Source organism: Pleuronectes platessa, chromosome 11 (assembly GCF_947347685.1).
Source record: "Pleuronectes platessa chromosome 11, fPlePla1.1, whole genome shotgun sequence".
NCBI classification, from domain to species: Eukaryota; Metazoa; Chordata; class Actinopteri; order Pleuronectiformes; family Pleuronectidae; genus Pleuronectes; species Pleuronectes platessa.
In genome coordinates, this window is record NC_070636.1 from 17,688,767 (window position 1) to 17,706,442 (window position 17,676).

The 17,676-nt window shown below is 42.4% G+C and overlaps 1 protein-coding gene across 1 annotated transcript in view; it reads right to left on the reverse strand.

Moving 5' to 3' along the window:
* The window catches only part of LOC128451364 (peroxidasin), a 57,694-nt gene that overhangs the window by 9,083 nt on the left and 30,935 nt on the right, over nt 1–17,676 (reverse strand). The window contains exons 12-19 of the mRNA XM_053435162.1: nt 14,698–14,810; nt 14,230–14,386; nt 12,181–12,289; nt 9,127–9,284; nt 4,513–5,519; nt 3,903–4,399; nt 3,623–3,757; nt 2,649–2,857 (exon numbers count right to left, since the gene is read on the reverse strand). Of these exons, the coding sequence (XP_053291137.1) occupies nt 2,649–2,857; nt 3,623–3,757; nt 3,903–4,399; nt 4,513–5,519; nt 9,127–9,284; nt 12,181–12,289; nt 14,230–14,386; nt 14,698–14,810 (2,385 nt within the window). The remainder of the gene's footprint in view (nt 1–2,648; nt 2,858–3,622; nt 3,758–3,902; nt 4,400–4,512; nt 5,520–9,126; nt 9,285–12,180; nt 12,290–14,229; nt 14,387–14,697; nt 14,811–17,676) is intronic.

A 17,676-nucleotide genomic window follows, 5' to 3' on the forward strand; every position in this document is an offset into this window, starting at 1 on the left:
TGAACCATGTGGAACAGATGGATGGTTCAATGGATGCTTAATTGGTCATTGCACACGACAACTTTGACGTCAACACAACATCTTTACGTTATTACTTTTATGGTGTATAGACCTGTGTTGGCAAGTCATGCACAGAGCGCACCACGTTAAAAAAGTTGGGAGGTGCGCAACCGGGAGAACTGATATAGTGCGATGGTGCGCGCCAGCAGAACCAGTAACCTGGTAATTTAAACCATGTTTTAAGCCTAAAAGTCCACTACCGGAAGTAGCGATGCTAGCGGACGTAGCAATGGGAACATGCAGCGAGAGGGTGTGCACCTTTCCAGTGTGTACGTAGGTACATGAAAAAGCTTCTGAGGAGGTTTAGGCTAACCCTAATCCTAACCCTTTTTTATTTTACGTCTGAAGAAGGGGTCACTTTGGCTACAACGCTGTTTACCCCTAAGACTCCTAAAGTGTTCGTAGACACATGTAACATTGGTGAGTTAATCTAATCTGTGGGTAGGATCTTTAAGGCACAGCACTGTAATGCACAGTGCACATGTTTTTTTTTTACTAAGCACTTGTTGACTTAATTTGTGTTCAAATGGAAAAAGGAAGCGAGGCAGTGGCTGTTTATTTTACAGCGGGGGCAGTCGTGTCACTGAAGATTCAAAGATAGTGGAGCAATAATGAACATTTTCTGACTCTAAGCTCATTCAACAAAGTTCACCATTATGATAACTCAATGCTCTATTAAAACAATCACTGAACGTCCCACAGTTCCAAAGATGTTATCTAATACCTGAGATTATTCCATGTAATCTAAGACATTTGCTCATTTCACAGCTGATCGTATCTTCAAGAAAGTGATACAAGGCAAACAATCACTATGAACCCTCATGCCGGTTTATTATAACAGCAGGGGGTGCCTCTCCAGTCAGCTTCTTTTTCGCTACGTCAGCTGCTCCCATGGTTGGAATGTTTTAACATCCAGAATTTAAGTATAAATAACGTGTCTTACCCCAGCAATTAGCGGGAGCCGTCTGTGAAAAGCACAACATAAGTTATATCATGAGTGTTCAGAAAGAGGAGGTCTGCTGTTTCACCATAGAAGTGATTCGCAATGACGTGACATTACATGTCTTTTGCTTTTAAACTTCATCCATCAACTAATTTCACAAATACCGGTCAGTCTGTATGTGGAAGGCAAATCTCGCAAACCATTCATTTTATGAATACTATTCATTTGATCTTACTTTTCAATATTTAGAAAATTTGAGTAAACATCTGACCAGCACTCTGTAGTCAGTGGAGTTGGGACAACGGGAGAGAACTGTCTGTTTAACACGTGATCTTCTATGTCCTCGGATAACCAGCACCAGTGGTTGGCAACTATTGGCTCGCTGGCCCACCAGCACTAACAATATCAATCTTTATATTGCATCATATCGGCCTGATAAAGACATTAATGAGTGCAGCAGGGGCTGTTCTTGGTCATGACAACATTCGTAGAATCACTTCTTTTTTTGCAGTTTGTCTTCAAAATGAAAATATATTTTTTTGTTGCGGCAATGCTTTCAATAGACCTGAATTAGAGCCTTTAATTAAATTAAAAGACCTCTTAAATAGCGACATAGCACCGGTTCAGTGAATCACTATTTAATAAAAGTCAACATCTGACAGATAGAAGTTTTGCCTTTCGTGAAGCTAGATGATGATGATGATCCAAGACATTGTTCTCTACAGTGAGACCTACTTTTCATTATGAGCAGTTGAGATATCCTATGCACATGGACCACACACACAGGAGTGCTGTCATGTAAACTGAGGTCAGAGAATAACCACGGTCCTCTGACAGGGGCCTGTTCTAAATTGTTGCACATAACCCGTGATTATTGCGAAGCTCCGCTGCCTTGAGGAAGATGTTATCAAGGGGAGACATAAGTCTGAGAGTATTGTATGGCTTTAACTTCCCAAAACAGACCAGATACTGGACCAGCGTAAGCCTCTGACTGAGACGTCTGGGCATCTTCCTGTGCTGCCGGGGAACTATGTGTTCTTTCATCACGAAGAAAAGGCATATGCCCTAAAAGATCAGTCCAGTTGATGAAAGATGCGAACGTGAAAGGTACAGATTCTGCTTTTAACTGTTCCAAGAAAACATCACACAAACACTGGATAGGGACGACAAATATCCGGCAGACATTTATACTACCATGAAAGTACTTTTTGAAAGTGAAGCTTTATGTAAAATCACTATTATGTTTTGCCTCAAATCCAGTCTTAGTCAAGTTGGAGTCAATGAATCATCACAATGGTTATGAACTGACGCATCAGACTGCTTCATATTGAGAGCTGGTACTAATAATGGGACATTATGTATTTAAATAGGTTTGAACAAACATTTTTCTTCAATTTGCATATTTTCACTTAGTCCTCATGGAGTGTTTGGTGATCGGCAAAAGTTAAATCTTTATCAATTTAACATGAAATCTACAAAAACGTTAATGTGCAGATAAGGAAGGGTCTAAATACTTTCTCAAGCCAATGTAAAGACAAAAGGAGAAGAAGATAGAGTGGGTCATGCACAAACCAGAGGGTTGGTGGTTTGATCCCCGGCTCCCCCATTACGCATGTCAAAGTGTCCTTGGGCAAAGTTGTCTTACCTTCGCAGCAGTCCTGCCACATGCGCAGGTCAATCTGAGGGATGTCGTCGCAGCTGCCATAGCCATGGGGCAGCTCTGCCACCCTGAAGACGTCGCGCTGGATGCGAGTGATGTTGTCGCCATTGTCACACATCACCCGTGTCAGCGAGGTCTGTTTCAACTGGGTCAACTGGGCAGGAGTGAACGTGCCTGGGTTTTCATACCAGAACCTGAAGGAGAGAGAGGCAAGGGAAGTGACTGAGATGAGACATGAGATAAAATACCTTCCAACCTCTCTCTTCTTTTGACATGATGGAGAACCTCTTAGTAGGTTACATAACTTCAATTTTAAACGATTCCTTTAGGGAAAAGAGACTACGTATACATGGACCCCATTCTTACGATATTAACCAAATTAAGCAAATAGTCTACATAATATACTGCCATGTTTATAGCAATGATTAAATTAACACAGAAAAGTTCATACTCAGCATAAGCAATAATCCAATTAAGACATGTGTATGAGTATTCTGATCTTAAACGCATTGTTTAGACAATAGACATGTACAGGTCTGGATCACATTAAAACATCCTGTTGGAGCAGCACAGGATTTTGCGACATCGACACACGTCAGTTACCGACTGCTTGATGACAAATGTTACAAGACGGAAGGTAAAAAGGTGTTTTTGCAAAATTAGACAGAAAACTATCAAAAAGGGAATACAGTACTATTGTACATTAAACTATGTCAGGTTTGGTCTTTAAAACTGGCAGAGCAATGTCAGACTTAATGATGTGAGTTTTTTACAGACTGTGCTCGGTAACATGTACTGGCAAGCTACTCATGTAAACACTATAATCGAAATAATGTCTTCTGAATAAGGCCAAGAGTCTTATTAGAAACACTCGCTTGAAAATTTGGAGGCTGTCTTTCCTTTCATCAGGAAACTTGTTCGTGAACGGTGAGGTGAGATGTGCTGTGATCTCACTCTACCTGTCACCATCTCGCAGGCGTTTGAACTGAGCTGCCAGTAGACACATGAGGGTAGGCCCCAGTCGACTGCCGGGTACCAGGTCTTCAGCCATCAGGGCAGGGAACAAGTCGATGTTCAGAGGACTGCCGTACAGCCTGCGGCAGGAAAGAAAAGTCAGGGAGACGGCAATATGTAAATATGCTACGTTGACTGTAGGCCAGTTACTTTGTTCCATTTGTTGCAAACTGGTATCATGTAAAATTCTCAAAGTATTAATTGTAATCGTTAGTGTATAGTTACCTCTGTAGTTTCTCTCTGACATTTGCGTTCTTAATCTCGTTCTTCAATTCATCGAACGTTTGAACTGAGGTCAAGTTACAGAAGGTCCTGAAATCGTTGTACGGAGGTATGCCGTGATCCCTCCCTCTCTGTATATTCATGGCAGCCAGGTCCAGAGCCACGGCGTGGGCCATTGAGAACAGCCTCTCCGTCAGCTCTGTATTCAGCAGCTGAGTGGAAACCCGCATTTTACCGGCAACGCCAAACAGCCCACGGATCAGCGGGTCGATGCCACCCTCGTTGACGATGCGGAACGGGGAGAAGAAGGCGCGGTGCAGAGAGATGTGCCCTTGGGGGATTGGCTTGAATTCCTCATCTAACCTGTAGAGGATGGGGTTGATCAGGGTGTGGCCGAAGCGGAAAGCAGCGGTGGCGAAAGAGCTGAGGATGCCCGAGTTGATGTTTGGGTCGTAACCGGTGTATGAGTCCATCATCTTCATGCCCACATCACCCAGGATCTAGGGGATTGGAGAAGGAATGTTAAAGTTCATCTCATTATCAGCTTGAGAAATGATCAGAGACAAAGAGCAGCACAACAATGGAACATTCGACTGCAGCTAGTGGCCGTTACCTTTGGCAACCAGTGACTGTAGGTGATGTGCTGCATCTGGGCTCCTACGATCTTCCGCGCCTCGTGGTAGATGGTGTCTCCGTCCCAATGAGGATTCAGCCTCAGTAGCTCTGTGGCGATGCGGTTGTGTTCCCTGAACCACACAGTGTGCATGGCAGTTAATCCAAGCTGCTCATTTGCCCGGTGGTCTCCCGCCATGAAACACGGAATCGGACTCTCGTTCTCGTCCCTCATGCACTCGGTGGGTGGTCCAGTGGCAAACGGTAGGAGTGGCTTGCCTGTTCTCTGTATGATACCTTGTCGGAGCAGACCCCTCTGACTGGCCAGATCTCTGACCTCCTCTGATTCGTGCCGTGAGCTGCCGTAAACGTTTGAAGCGTCGATGTAAGAAGTTAACTGGTTGATTTGCTCCCTCGGATAAACACTGTTCATAAGTAAAGATGTCATCCCGCTGCCACACACAGGGCTGGATCGGACAAAGAACATGCAGCGGGCGCCACTACGCAGCTGCCGCGCGTCATTGGCAGGGAACTGGATTGGGAAGCACGGTGGGTCGTTGGTGCAGACCTGAGCGCAGAGCTGACCGTCGGAGAACCTTGACTGGCTGAGGGCGGCCACCGTTGAGTCCAAATCGTGGTCAAGGAACTGACCCCACTGCATCAGCATGTGAGTGTAGCGGTCGTCAGGAGTGATGGTCTCAGTCCCGATCATTATGGTGGACACGAGCCTCGGCAGCGGCAACCTGTATCCGTTGTGCGGCTGCTCATTGGCGCCCCTCGGCAGGTTGAAGCCGTTGTCGTAGACGGACTTCAGGAGACGCTCAAAGGCGGTGAGCGAGGCGCCCCACATCGGGTGCTGCAGGTTGTTGCAGGTGCCGTCATGGCTGCGGTACTTCTGGTGGAAGCAAATGTCGGAGCAGTTGTTGAAGCGGCGGTGGGCTGTGCAGCCGGACAGATTGGCGATCACGTCCAGGAAGTGGGGGGAGACCAGGTCGTTGTAGCGAAAGGCTGAGGAACGGCAACACAAATTCAACACATTAAGAGGATACATGTTTAACGGCAACAATTTTGTACAAATCAACAAAATTAGATGTAAATATCTGAAGTACTTAGTAGGCAAATGGTTAATCAATTAGATAAGGAAAAAGGTATTGTTTCCATGTACACCAATATTCTGACCATTGAACTTATTCACAATAAAACAATATTTTGATGATGTTTACATTAGTTGGTTATATAATATCCCATTTAGCCGTCAGAGCTTAGTTGGATTATAACTCATGTCAGTATGTCTGATATTTTTCCCCTCGTTTTAAAACCCAAACATGAAATCATTTAATGTACGAAGCTACAGTATGCCGTCTTGGGTGTTTTATTTGTATTTTGCAAAAGCTGCTTTTTTATTTTTCCATCTTATTTAAACCCAGGGCATACATCATCCAGTAGTTTTCAACTTACGTATGTCAATGTTGCAAAATGCTGTGAAGGTTAGAATACTACATGTCAACAATACTTAGCCCTTATTCAGTTTGTCAGAAAACTCTATTTACCTGACAGTGTCTAATTGAGACAAATGGGGTTAATATTGGAATGTTGGTGTCCATGAAAAATTTGTCACAATCATTCACTCAAACTGGAATCAACCTCCTGACCTGAGGGTGCAGGTCGCAGTATTTCAATAACCTGCCTCGACTCGCTCTGACATGTGAGACCACCAGAATGCAGCACATCGGTGCGTTTGTGTGTCTGTGATGTGTTAGCAATATGGTGCTGTGGTAACACATGAGAACGTGTGTTGAGTGCCTACCGCCAACCTCCTATGAGGGATAGGTAAGACTTCCTCTCTGTGCACAGTCCGCTTCACACATTATTGGCTTGTTGTGTGGTTTTTGTGTGTGTGTGTGTGTTAGAGGAGAACTGGGCATAATGTGGCTGAAGAGGAGATACAATAAAAGCAGCACATTTGTTTCTGCTGATCGACTGAAATCTCTTTGTTAACTTGGTGTGAGGCCAGTGCAACAAATTTGGTTGTTGACACAAGTAAAGAAAACAGTGCTCTCTCTTTGTTCCTATTCCAGGGAGCTCTCTCTTCTTCCAACCCTATTTTTTAACCATAACATCACTATAGACAAACTCCAAATCCTTCCTCCCATTTCCTTCCTCTATAGATTTATAATGTAGATACAATTCTTGGATTCAGCCAAAACTTTCCAAAGCAGCACAGATACAGAATCTAGATACATCTAGCCCCTTTGACCTTGGTGCTGTTAAATCAATCCTTCCATTACAACGAGTGTGTTAATCCACCATTGTGTGTGTGGAAATATATAAGACGCTCCAGCTTTCTTTCTTGGACCGCTCAACATTTTTCCATGATTATGTGACTGCAAACAAAGGCAGATGCGTATGCATGTAAACATCCAAATTAACCCGTGGTCTGCCAATCTGATTCATGCATAATTGAGAAAATGTGCACACCGACACGAACCACGTTCCAATTTGTCCTGTGCTCGGTCGTGATTGCAGGTTAGTGTTGTGTTGTGTGACACAGGGCTAATAAAACTGTTTATGGGCCGCTCGTCAACTGCTCTATGATTACGTCTCCCCGCCTCAGGTCCTGCTTAAGAGAAAATGGCACACAGATGGAGTGATTGCACACAGCCAAATGTTGCTCGCAATAACATGGTAATTCATAGAGTAGCTGGGAACTGAATCACTGGCTGGGACTCTGCTCAGGAAACTGGCTGGGAGCTTCGAACTGAATACACAATGAGACTTTAGAAAGATGTTATGTATACCCTGCAGAAAATTGTCAAAACCAATATTTTATTACTGAAACAACCCACCAACATGTATTTTGTGTATCTGCCTCTACATTTATTCTACATCAGGATTATCTGTGAGAGTGTGGCTGTCCATGCTGTTAAAAGTGGATTACTTGTATTGGCCATTGATTCCAGCTTTCCCAGTCTACAGCCTGTTTAAATCGTATCTGCCAAGGGAAAGAAATGTTAACACTCTTTCTGGGAAGATGATCTTATTTCTGGATTTTTTTTACCATCAAAATACTTGGGTACAGATTTTATATATATATCGTGATCCGCAAGGACTTAATGTACATAATTTATTATTCCCAGTGCAGTGCCCGTTTTAAACCTGTCTGTTTGAAATGGGCGGTTGGCTTGGTCTGTGGTAAAGCTGGTTGAAGCTTTCTTTCTGAAAGTGTGAAAGTGACCCGCAGGGATTGAGCCACAGCAAGTAAAGACCGGCTGTGGGACTCAGTCTTTTCTAGTTTGAAAAGTGACAATTCTTATTACACCTGTGTAGAAGCTTCAATCAATGAAAGTAAAAATAATCCTAATTTCATCATTTTATTTTTTATAAACAGTGTGTGGATTAAATCACAGCCTCCTACATACTGATCACTTCCTTCATGTTTTCAACTGTGGAAATGATATTGGGAGCAACATGATTTAACAGAAAATAAACTGAAATCATTTTGTCTTAATGGCATCATGTTCTTTCCACCTTGATTTTCTCCAAGCCAGAAGTTGTTCCATGGGTTATTCCCTTCGCTATGAATACAGCATAATCAACAGCAATGGTGGGCCAAAGGCTCCACCCTGCAACTCCAGTAAACCAGAGAGCTGACTCCCATGGGCCCAGTGAGGTTGTTCACGCCTTGATTGAAGGCAGCAATACTTAGCTTAGAAACTGATGCACAACAGGAGGCCCCTCACACAAACTGTTCTTGAGCGCTAGCAGCTTAATGTGGCAGGTCCGCAATTGTTTGTGCATAAAAATAACCTAATAACATAATCGCTTACTAATTGCTAGTGAGTGAGCTTTTAATTATCACAAGCGTAAGAAAAGATATGATACAAAGTTTGACAGTTAAAAAACACAACATGTGAATTTAGCAGAAAGCCACTCAACAATCCTTCTCCATAAAAGAGACACAATCTTTTTAAAGTCATGATGCTTGTGATAATGTGGAGCTGATTTATAAAAATCATAATCATTTAATTATATTTAGTATTTGGTTATTTGTGAGACCTACACTAGAACTTAACAAAATGTTCCATATTCCTCATTTTAACACAGGTAACAGACAGATTTTCTGTTATTGTCCCTGTTAAATGACTCATTTTGCTGTTGTAAAATTACCAGTTTATATATTTGTGTAATATTACAACTTTATTTTTGTAATATTACAACCTTATTTTAATATTACAAATGTATTCTCATAGTATTATGACTTTATCAACAAAATATAAAAAAAAATCTCAACAATACTCTGTCCTCTGTAAAATTATGGACAATATGACTTGTGTTATAACTTGCAACTTTTTAGCTGCCAGTGTTATACTCCATGTGAAAATATAATTATGGCAAAGAAGTGTTAATGTTGTAGTCCATGTAACCAAAGCTTCCACTCTTTAAGCCTGGAACCTTTGTTGCATTTCTATTTACCATTTCATCTTTCAAATAAATGCAGAATGCCAAAAATAAAAGATGAACTGTAACAGTCTTTTTTGCTGGTCACAGCTTTTATCATATGTTTTGCAAACACTTTGTGGACACAACACGCAGAAGAGTAGGTTAGCAGCCTCACCGGTGCCGTTGGTGTCGACCATGAGACCCTGGTTGACGTGGTTCTGGATGAGCAGAAGAGTTTGCTCGAAGATCTCTCCCGCTCGCGCCTGCTCCACCGTGTAGGGGTCACGAGGATACCGGAAAAGAGCGAGCAGCTCTCCTGGGGTACGAGGCTCACTGGAGGGATGAGGGATAGGTAGACAGGGTTTACGGGAGGTGGGAGAGAAGGAGAGAGTGATGAAGGACAAGTGATAATGAAAATGAGGTCATGTAGAGGGGAAAAAAAACACGGTGGGAAACAGAAGAAAAAATGTGTGGGAGCTAAGAAAGACAAATAAAAAGAAAGCACTTGCAAGTTCAAAGTCAAACCACATTTTTCTGGGTAGATGTTTTTGTGTCTGTGTTTCTCGAGGGCAGGAAAAGAAGGCAGCGTTTTCTCTCACACTTCCAAAATAGATTTCTTCACCACAGCAATAGCAGGTCAGAGAGTTGAAATGAAGAGAAGCCCATAACATGTACACACATCTTGGTCACTCCACTCCTCCATCACTAGCCTGCAGCTGGGTTTATGGACACGACTCTGTGTTGTTACTGCTCTCGTTCCCTCTTGAAGACCACTGGACTGCTGCAGCACCTCAACATGCATTCCACTGCGGCCTCTAAAGCTCCGCCAGAGTTGGACATATATGGCTCTGACCATGACGCCAGATGCACAGGTGTTCTACCCAGGCCATGTTAAAATGAAAAACTCTTATTTTACGAGCACATTCAGATGATGTCATAATGATGTAAGCCATGTTACTATCGGAACATGAGCATTTTTTTTTGTGTTAAAAACTTAAATTATTGGATTTTTGGTGCAGCCACAACACATTCTATATGTATATGTAAAATAGAACATATGGCATAATAATTACTCTCTCCATTCAAGAGGTTATCTTTTGTTTGTTTGTCTGTTAGTTAGCAGGATTATGCAAAAACAACCAAACAGATTACCACAAAACATTGTGGAAGGATGTAGTATGGGTTGGAAAAGAACCCATTACAATTAGGTGCAAGTCTAGGATTTTTTTTCAATTTTCTCTGCAGCATTCTCCATAGAGTTCCTTCACTGTGGCAGTACCAGGGCTGCACAGGCAGGAACGTCGCTCTCACATGGAAACTATGAGTTCTGACTGTCTGCTGTCATGCAGGAAGCAGTCGCCACTCTGAGCCAGTTACTGTCGTGATAGAGAGATAGAAATCCCCTCATCTTAATTTAGCATTCAATTGTGTGTGTGTGTGTGTGTGTGTGTATGTGAGTGTGTGTGTTTGGGTTGTGTTCTCTGTGTGTGTGCACTCACTTTGTGCGCATGCCAAGAAAAATACAACAGCTAACCACATCATTCGACAGGATGGAAACACGTGTGAGTTGTATCGACACCGCTGACATCTCTTATCTACAAAGACTTTCCTCAATCATCCCGGAGGATTAATACTTCGACACACCATTTGAAAATATGCAAATTGATAAGGATAAAATGAGAAGCTGATGATAACCAGCCACAGACACTGACTGCAGCTGTGAGAACAAATGGCTGTGAGTACCACGCCCTACGGCAGCGCTCAAATTGTTTTGATCTGACGGAAAATTGAAAACATTGTGCAATGAACCAGCAGGGTGTCAGGCACGGCCTCTGAAACTTTCATGGCTACACTCTTTACCTGAAGGCTCTGACTCAGACATGCAAGTCATTTGCCAAGACGATGTGAGACCGGCTATTAGTGTTTTAATGTTGGCCCCGTCAGTGTCTGGAAGTTAAAAAAAATAGTAATGACATAATGTTGTTGCACACTTCTGCTTTCATCTGTTACAATCTCCATCAAAGACTGAGACTTTTGTGGAAAACACATGTCCAATAAATACAGTTGTATATGGAGCTGCAGTAAGTTGAAACCTTAGTGCAGAAAGGTGTACATGACCTTTTCCTTACATCAGACACTGCATAGTGGGAAAGAACATTTTTCATTCTGTAGGTAAACTCTGCCTCCAGCCATTAAGAGACACCCATCCATTATCTATACTGCTTCTCCCTCGAGGGTCTTGAGGGCTGGAGCCAATCCCAGCTGACGTTAGGCGTAGTGCAATGCTGACATGAGCCATTTTCAGACTCTTACTCTGGCGAATGTTCCAAAAATTGTTTCTGTACATTTATACATACAAGTTTCTGAATAGTTCACAAAAAAAGGAAAATCTCCCGAACATTCAGGTGAGGGGTGACGCCTGGGTTCAGCCTGCAGGAGGCAGGAAATGACAGATTAATTCTGTTGCAGATGTGTTTTTGTTTAAGGCACATCAACACCATCATCAGCCCTTATCACCAATAGCTCTTGTATCTCGATGTCTTTCAAAGTTGACATCGTCCGTCTATGTCTTCTTTGTTTATTGCGACTCTTTCATTCTGAAATATTTGTATTCTTTTATTTTCTTTCTGTTTCGCGTCCTTTTAAATTAAAAAACACAATTGATGCTCTCACATGCTCACTGTGAATCTCTCCTGCTGTATTCTCTCATGGGCTCACTCGGACATGATTTGGAGTTTTTATGAGAGGGCTGGCAACTGCGTTCACATATACAATCCAACCAAATAATTTCAGGAGATTATCCCGAGTTTAGTGAGCATTTGAAAGCTCTTATACAGAGGAAAACAAACACAATTTAGAGTTTACTTTCACTCTAAACCGAATCTGCTCCACATTACAGACTGAACATGCTCTACAAAAGGCCTCCTATCCTATCGCTAATACAGGGGAATGTGAAGCTTTCCCCTTGTGTAAGTTGTGTTAATAATAATGTTTGTGTAAGTATTAATCACAGTAAGTATTAATCACAATCAAATGTTATGTTATGTAAGAAGGCATATATAATGTATTTTTATAGATATCATTGCAGGGACAAGTTTGACGATTCATATTTGGAAAGTGAATACATTTTGGCTGGTCCTCACTTTCTGACAAACCTTCAAAGGGATTTAAGACACACTTAAATGTGCAAGTGTAAGTGTGTCTGTTATGTGACCCTCTCATATCTTACCCGTCAAACAGACGTCTCCTTGTGGACTCAATAGCACTGTCCACATTACGGATGGCCTGCTCGATGGATGTGCTCACGAAGGTGTCGCCCTCTCTACTCACTGCAGGAACTGAAAAAAAAAAAAGAAAAGCACAAAAACATCATTCACAGGTTGCTCGTAACCAAAACTAACATCAACTAGCACACACTGTCTCCAGTTGTGGTTATTTCCATTTTTTTTAAATAGCAACGGAAAACGTTCATGTACCGAGCACCTCCAGGTGCTGTTATTGTTCTGCCAATGTTGTAAAGACGCTGCAGCAACATGACGCTGGTGAATCCTTTCCTTGTTTTGTTAACGCAATGGGTGAAGCAGTTTCTTCCTTCATGCCATAAATCGAGTTGTCATTTTTCTGTGAAAAATGTGACTCGGTGGCAAAGAGAGTAACAAGCTAAAAACCACACGTATGGAAACAAAATAGGTGCAGATGGTGTAATTTTCATAATAAAGAGATTTGGCCAAAAAGCTGTCTATTTGTATCAGTTCAAATAAAATGCCCCATTAAATTCTTCCCAAAAATGTTTTATGGCATTTTTATGCCGTTATATAACTGGTAAAAAAGCAATGGTTTGTATATAGAACTTAACTGATGTTCCTTATTTCCAAAGGAATAGTGTAAAAGACTTCAGCTTCCCTCCTGTAGCTGGAGTGAACACATTTCTGGCACACTTCTTCATCGGAGTGTGCCACTGAAAACAGTGGAATTGTGATGGGAGGACTAGAGACAGTCCAACAACCACTGAGCACACTGATGCAGTTTATGGTTCACCAGCAGAGTGCTGTGGTCTGAGCTGAGAGATCTCAGCAGGAAACACCAACACACACAGGGAAGAGCTGATAGGAATCTGATAGCGGTGCAGCAGAGTGTGACACACATGCTCACTGACTTGGACCAAGAAGATCAACAGATCTCACTCCTCTGTGGACTCTGCACTAATGTGACATCAATTCACACTGAGTATACAAAATATAACACAGATCTCTTTATGTGTCGTTATCATCACTTGTCTCTCAGTTAGCAAATCATCATCCAACGTTTCTGCTTTGTGTTCTCTTTCACTTCCTCTTCTTGGTGATTGGTAAATGTTAAATAAGAGAAATCAAACTAAACCGGGTTTTACACTGATTCAACACATCGATGGTGCAGGAGGAGAGCGAATGTAGCTGGAATGATTCTAAATTATTTTCCACCAGTACATTCATCAGTGCTAATTCATTACACTTCAATGCTTAGTCCATTATTTTAGTAGGTCGAAGGGAGAGAAAAAATGTTTTCAAATCTTTAAATTTACTTGGAATTGGCTCCAAACTAATCAACACCATAATACAAGTTTTTTGTTTATGAGGATGACTGAATAGTCAAATGTTAATTTGAGGAACCACCATGGCAGATCGTAACGTTTAATGTTTTACACTTAGAGAATGCACACATCAGAATTGATATATTTCTATTATGTTTGATAAAATTATGATTTAAAGGTAGGGTAGATGAATATGTGAAAAGCTCTGACAACAAAAATAAATCTGTGGAAGCTGTCAGGCAGTAAAAAGCTCTTATCATTTTATTTATTTTACTCGTCATCACAACTTTTTGCCTACCTGTGTGCACATCCTGGGTGTGACCACTTTCCAACAAGGCTAGGCAGAAGGACAATATTTACATATAATATGATTGGTATAAATATAATTGGTTAGCAATACTTTACTCCTCTTCCCAACAACATTTCAATTGACCAAGATTTTCTTTGTTTGACAACAGCCCTACTTTATATTTATTTTGCATTAAACTGATGTCTCCAGAATGCAGCTGTTACTATGTGGTGGAGCTATATGGATCATAGTATGTGTAACAGTGAATAAGTATTATAATATATCAGTTTTCTCTTCAGTAGATGTATGAGACAATATTTGCGACACTATTGATAAGTCTAAACCTTACTTTCTAACAAGGGGTCATCCCGCCCCTCAGAGAGAAAGGACAAAAGCTGCTGACCTCAGCTCTTTCTTACCCGTGACAGTTAGCACCATGCTAGCAACCTGGATGCCGATGGGATTGCGAGCGACGCACTCGTAGCGTCCAGCATCGGCAGTGCCCACGTCCTTCACCTCCAGGTAACCCTCAGGGCTGATGTGGAACTTGCCACTTTCTGTCACTTGCACACCATCCTGGGAAGGACAGGTTTGGCGGGGAGACAAAAGGGGAAAGGTTATGGCCCCGGGAACAGGCGTGAGAATATGGGGATCAAATGACAAGAAAGGGATTAAGCGTTATGTCAGAAAAACTCTGAGCTAAAATATAATTATCACCAAATCAAGTCGTTCTCATCCTTTGCTTTACTTTACAAAAATGACTGATTTAAGATATGTCCTGGTCCCAGTCCAACCACTTCAGCACTTGTCTCACCCCCATGACCTCTGAGGTCATGAGGTCACGGGGGTGAGACCTGACTCAGCCAACGGGAGCTTGAGCGTCTAACCTTGTTCCACGTGAGGACGGGTTGCGGCTGGCCCTGAGCGCTGCAGGGAATCTGGACATCCTGACCAGACTCAACCGTCAGGTCCCTTGGAGCATTTGTGAAAACAGGCGTTACTGAATGAGTTAAAACATACACACACACACACACATGCGCATGTGTTAATGATTATGCATCAGTGTACAATGTCAAATGAATCTTGCAATGAATCATAACAGACACAATGTTCTAAGACTTAGCGTTTTTAAAAATGGATACACACGCTCACAGTTTGTGTTACACTGCAAAGGCTATTTCTCTCTCTTCTATTACAGGGCTACAAAACATTCAACAGCTTTATGTCTTTGTAAAGCTAATTTCTTTTCCGGTTCATAGGATTTTCATTTCAATGACTCAAACATTTTAATTTCAATATGTTGTGCAGGCAGCATCTCATCCTAACAGATGCTATAGGCAGTGAAAACAGCTGGTTTTCATTTGTGTACACAGATCGAGTAGGTCCGCCATCACTCACCTTGACTCACAAACACGCACGTACACACACAGACAGACACACACACATACACACACACACACACAGACACACACACAGACAGACACACGCACACGTTTCACTATCCCGTGGGGGACACTCATCAGCATAATACAGCCCCTTGCCCCATTCTCTAACCTTAACCATCATAACAAAATGCATAACCTCAAATGTCAACCTCCTAACCTAGACTAATCATTCAATTATCCATAGCAATGACTTATTTTTACCTTCCCCTTAAAAAGTTCTGTCAAGCTGTTTTCATATGACCTCAGAAGTAAGTCCGGAGAATTAGTTCTGGACTTTCTCCACAGTTTGCCTTTCACACATGCACAACGCAGCAGGGTATTCTCTGCACAGACGCATTTACAGCAAAACAGAAATCTCCAGACGTTTTAAATGAAAGGTGGTGCAGCAAGTAGAGGCAGGATGTAACGGATTAATTCTGCTGCAGAGATCACGTGATTTTGTTTACAGCACATCAACATCGGCGTTGGCAAATATCACAAAAAACTCTCTTGACATCTTTGTCTGTGTCTCATTTTTGCATCTGCTGCATGTTTGAGACGTTATCAACACCCCCACTCTATCTGACGGGCCCCTTGAGAGGATCTCTGGCTGTGCTGCTATGGCTTCTCTGGCTCCACCAGAATTTCTGCAGACTTTAGGGGACTGGCCGGAGTAAGTCTACAGAAAGTCTGGAGGCTCTCACTCAGACAATCTGCGTTCAGGGCATGTTTGAAGGTGGCTATTTACAGAGCTGTGTTTTATCCCCAAACTAACTTTACCCTAACCACAATTCACATCTTCCCCCTAGCCTTAACCAGGACCAGGCTTAGGTCCCCATGAGGTCTACTGGTCCTGGCAAGGTCAGTGTTTATGCTGGAAAAAAGGTCCTAAAGAGCTAACAAAAACAAGCACGCACAAACCCGAGGGAGTCCCTGTGTGATACTGTACTGTCTAAATTTCACTCTTCCGCTGAGGTGTCTGGTGGGAGCGGGTGGATGTTTGCCCCTCACACACCGTGTTCACATTCCTGCCTGGTTCCCATGCAGCAGGCAGCAGCGAGCCACCTGGCCTTGGGAAAATCCCACAAGTTTTAGAGCACAAAGTGCAGTGGGAGGCAGTTTCATAGTAGACTCACACTAATTAACTGCCTTTAAATCAAAGTTGAACTCTCTAAAGCGCGGGGTTCACTGCTGGGTACAGAACCCAGCATCAAAGCTACTGACAACGTGCTGCCAGTACCACTCTGTGTCTCGCAGGAATCCCAACACAGTAACAGGTATTGATGTTACAGTTACACCAACGTGTGTGTTGAATGGCAACATACTAAACTTCATCTTTTAATTTCTGCTTTCCCTTTCTTCTCATGGTTTGTCTTTTACTCTGCACAGCGCTCTTACACACTGTCAGACAGAACAAGCATGGTCGCGGATTTGTACAGGACTTAAACTGTGTAGAGCCATTATGCAACGGGTACTTTGAGCCATGTTAACAGCCATTACTACATGGAAAACCATGGTGTCATCTCAGGATAACAGAGTGCCATGCTTTCCTGTGCGAAGCCAAGTCTGTAATTTTAGTTTACACACACACACACACACACACACACACACACACACACACACACACACACACACACACACACACACACACACACACTCACACACACACACACACACACACACACACAAAAAGAGCCAACATTACTGAAAAGATGACGATGACACAGAGCAACAAAACATTCCCTAACCCTCATTTAAATGAAAAATGATTGATTTGAACAGTAAACAGTAAATCAGAGGGGAACTTCTTTACCTGGATGATGATTCGTAGCCTGCACTTTAATAATCTTGAGTAAAGAAGTTAATCAGTACTTACAGTCTTACTTGAGTCGTTTTTTAACACAAGTAACTTTACTTCTACTTGAGTAAAGAATGTGTGTAATTTGTCCACCTCTGCAAATAAACACTCAACCTCAACACTGACACTTACTCTAAACCAAGGCCTAACCCTCAGGCAGCACTGTTACATTTTGAGGACCAATGGTTTGGAATCAAATTGGTCCTTGCAACCACAGAAAGAAATACACACACGCAAACGAGAAAGCTCCAACTGTGATATGCCTTCCTCTTGCTTGCACACACAAAAATATTTGCACAGTTAAAGTGTCATGCATTTACATTGCACATAGACACACAAAGATGCCAAACTTGCAGATGCTAATTCCCCCCCCCCCCCCCCAACACTGTCTTCCAATGTATACTTGCATCGTAACAGTGTAATGGCCGACTCGCACGTGCAGAGACAAATTAGCTGTGGCTGAAGGGGTCTGCACCACTCCCCGCCTCTTAACATTTTACCACCCAACACTCCCCTCCTCCACAAACACACAGTGTTTGAAGAAGACCTTACAGCACCCACACTAACAGCCTGTGTAAGTTCCA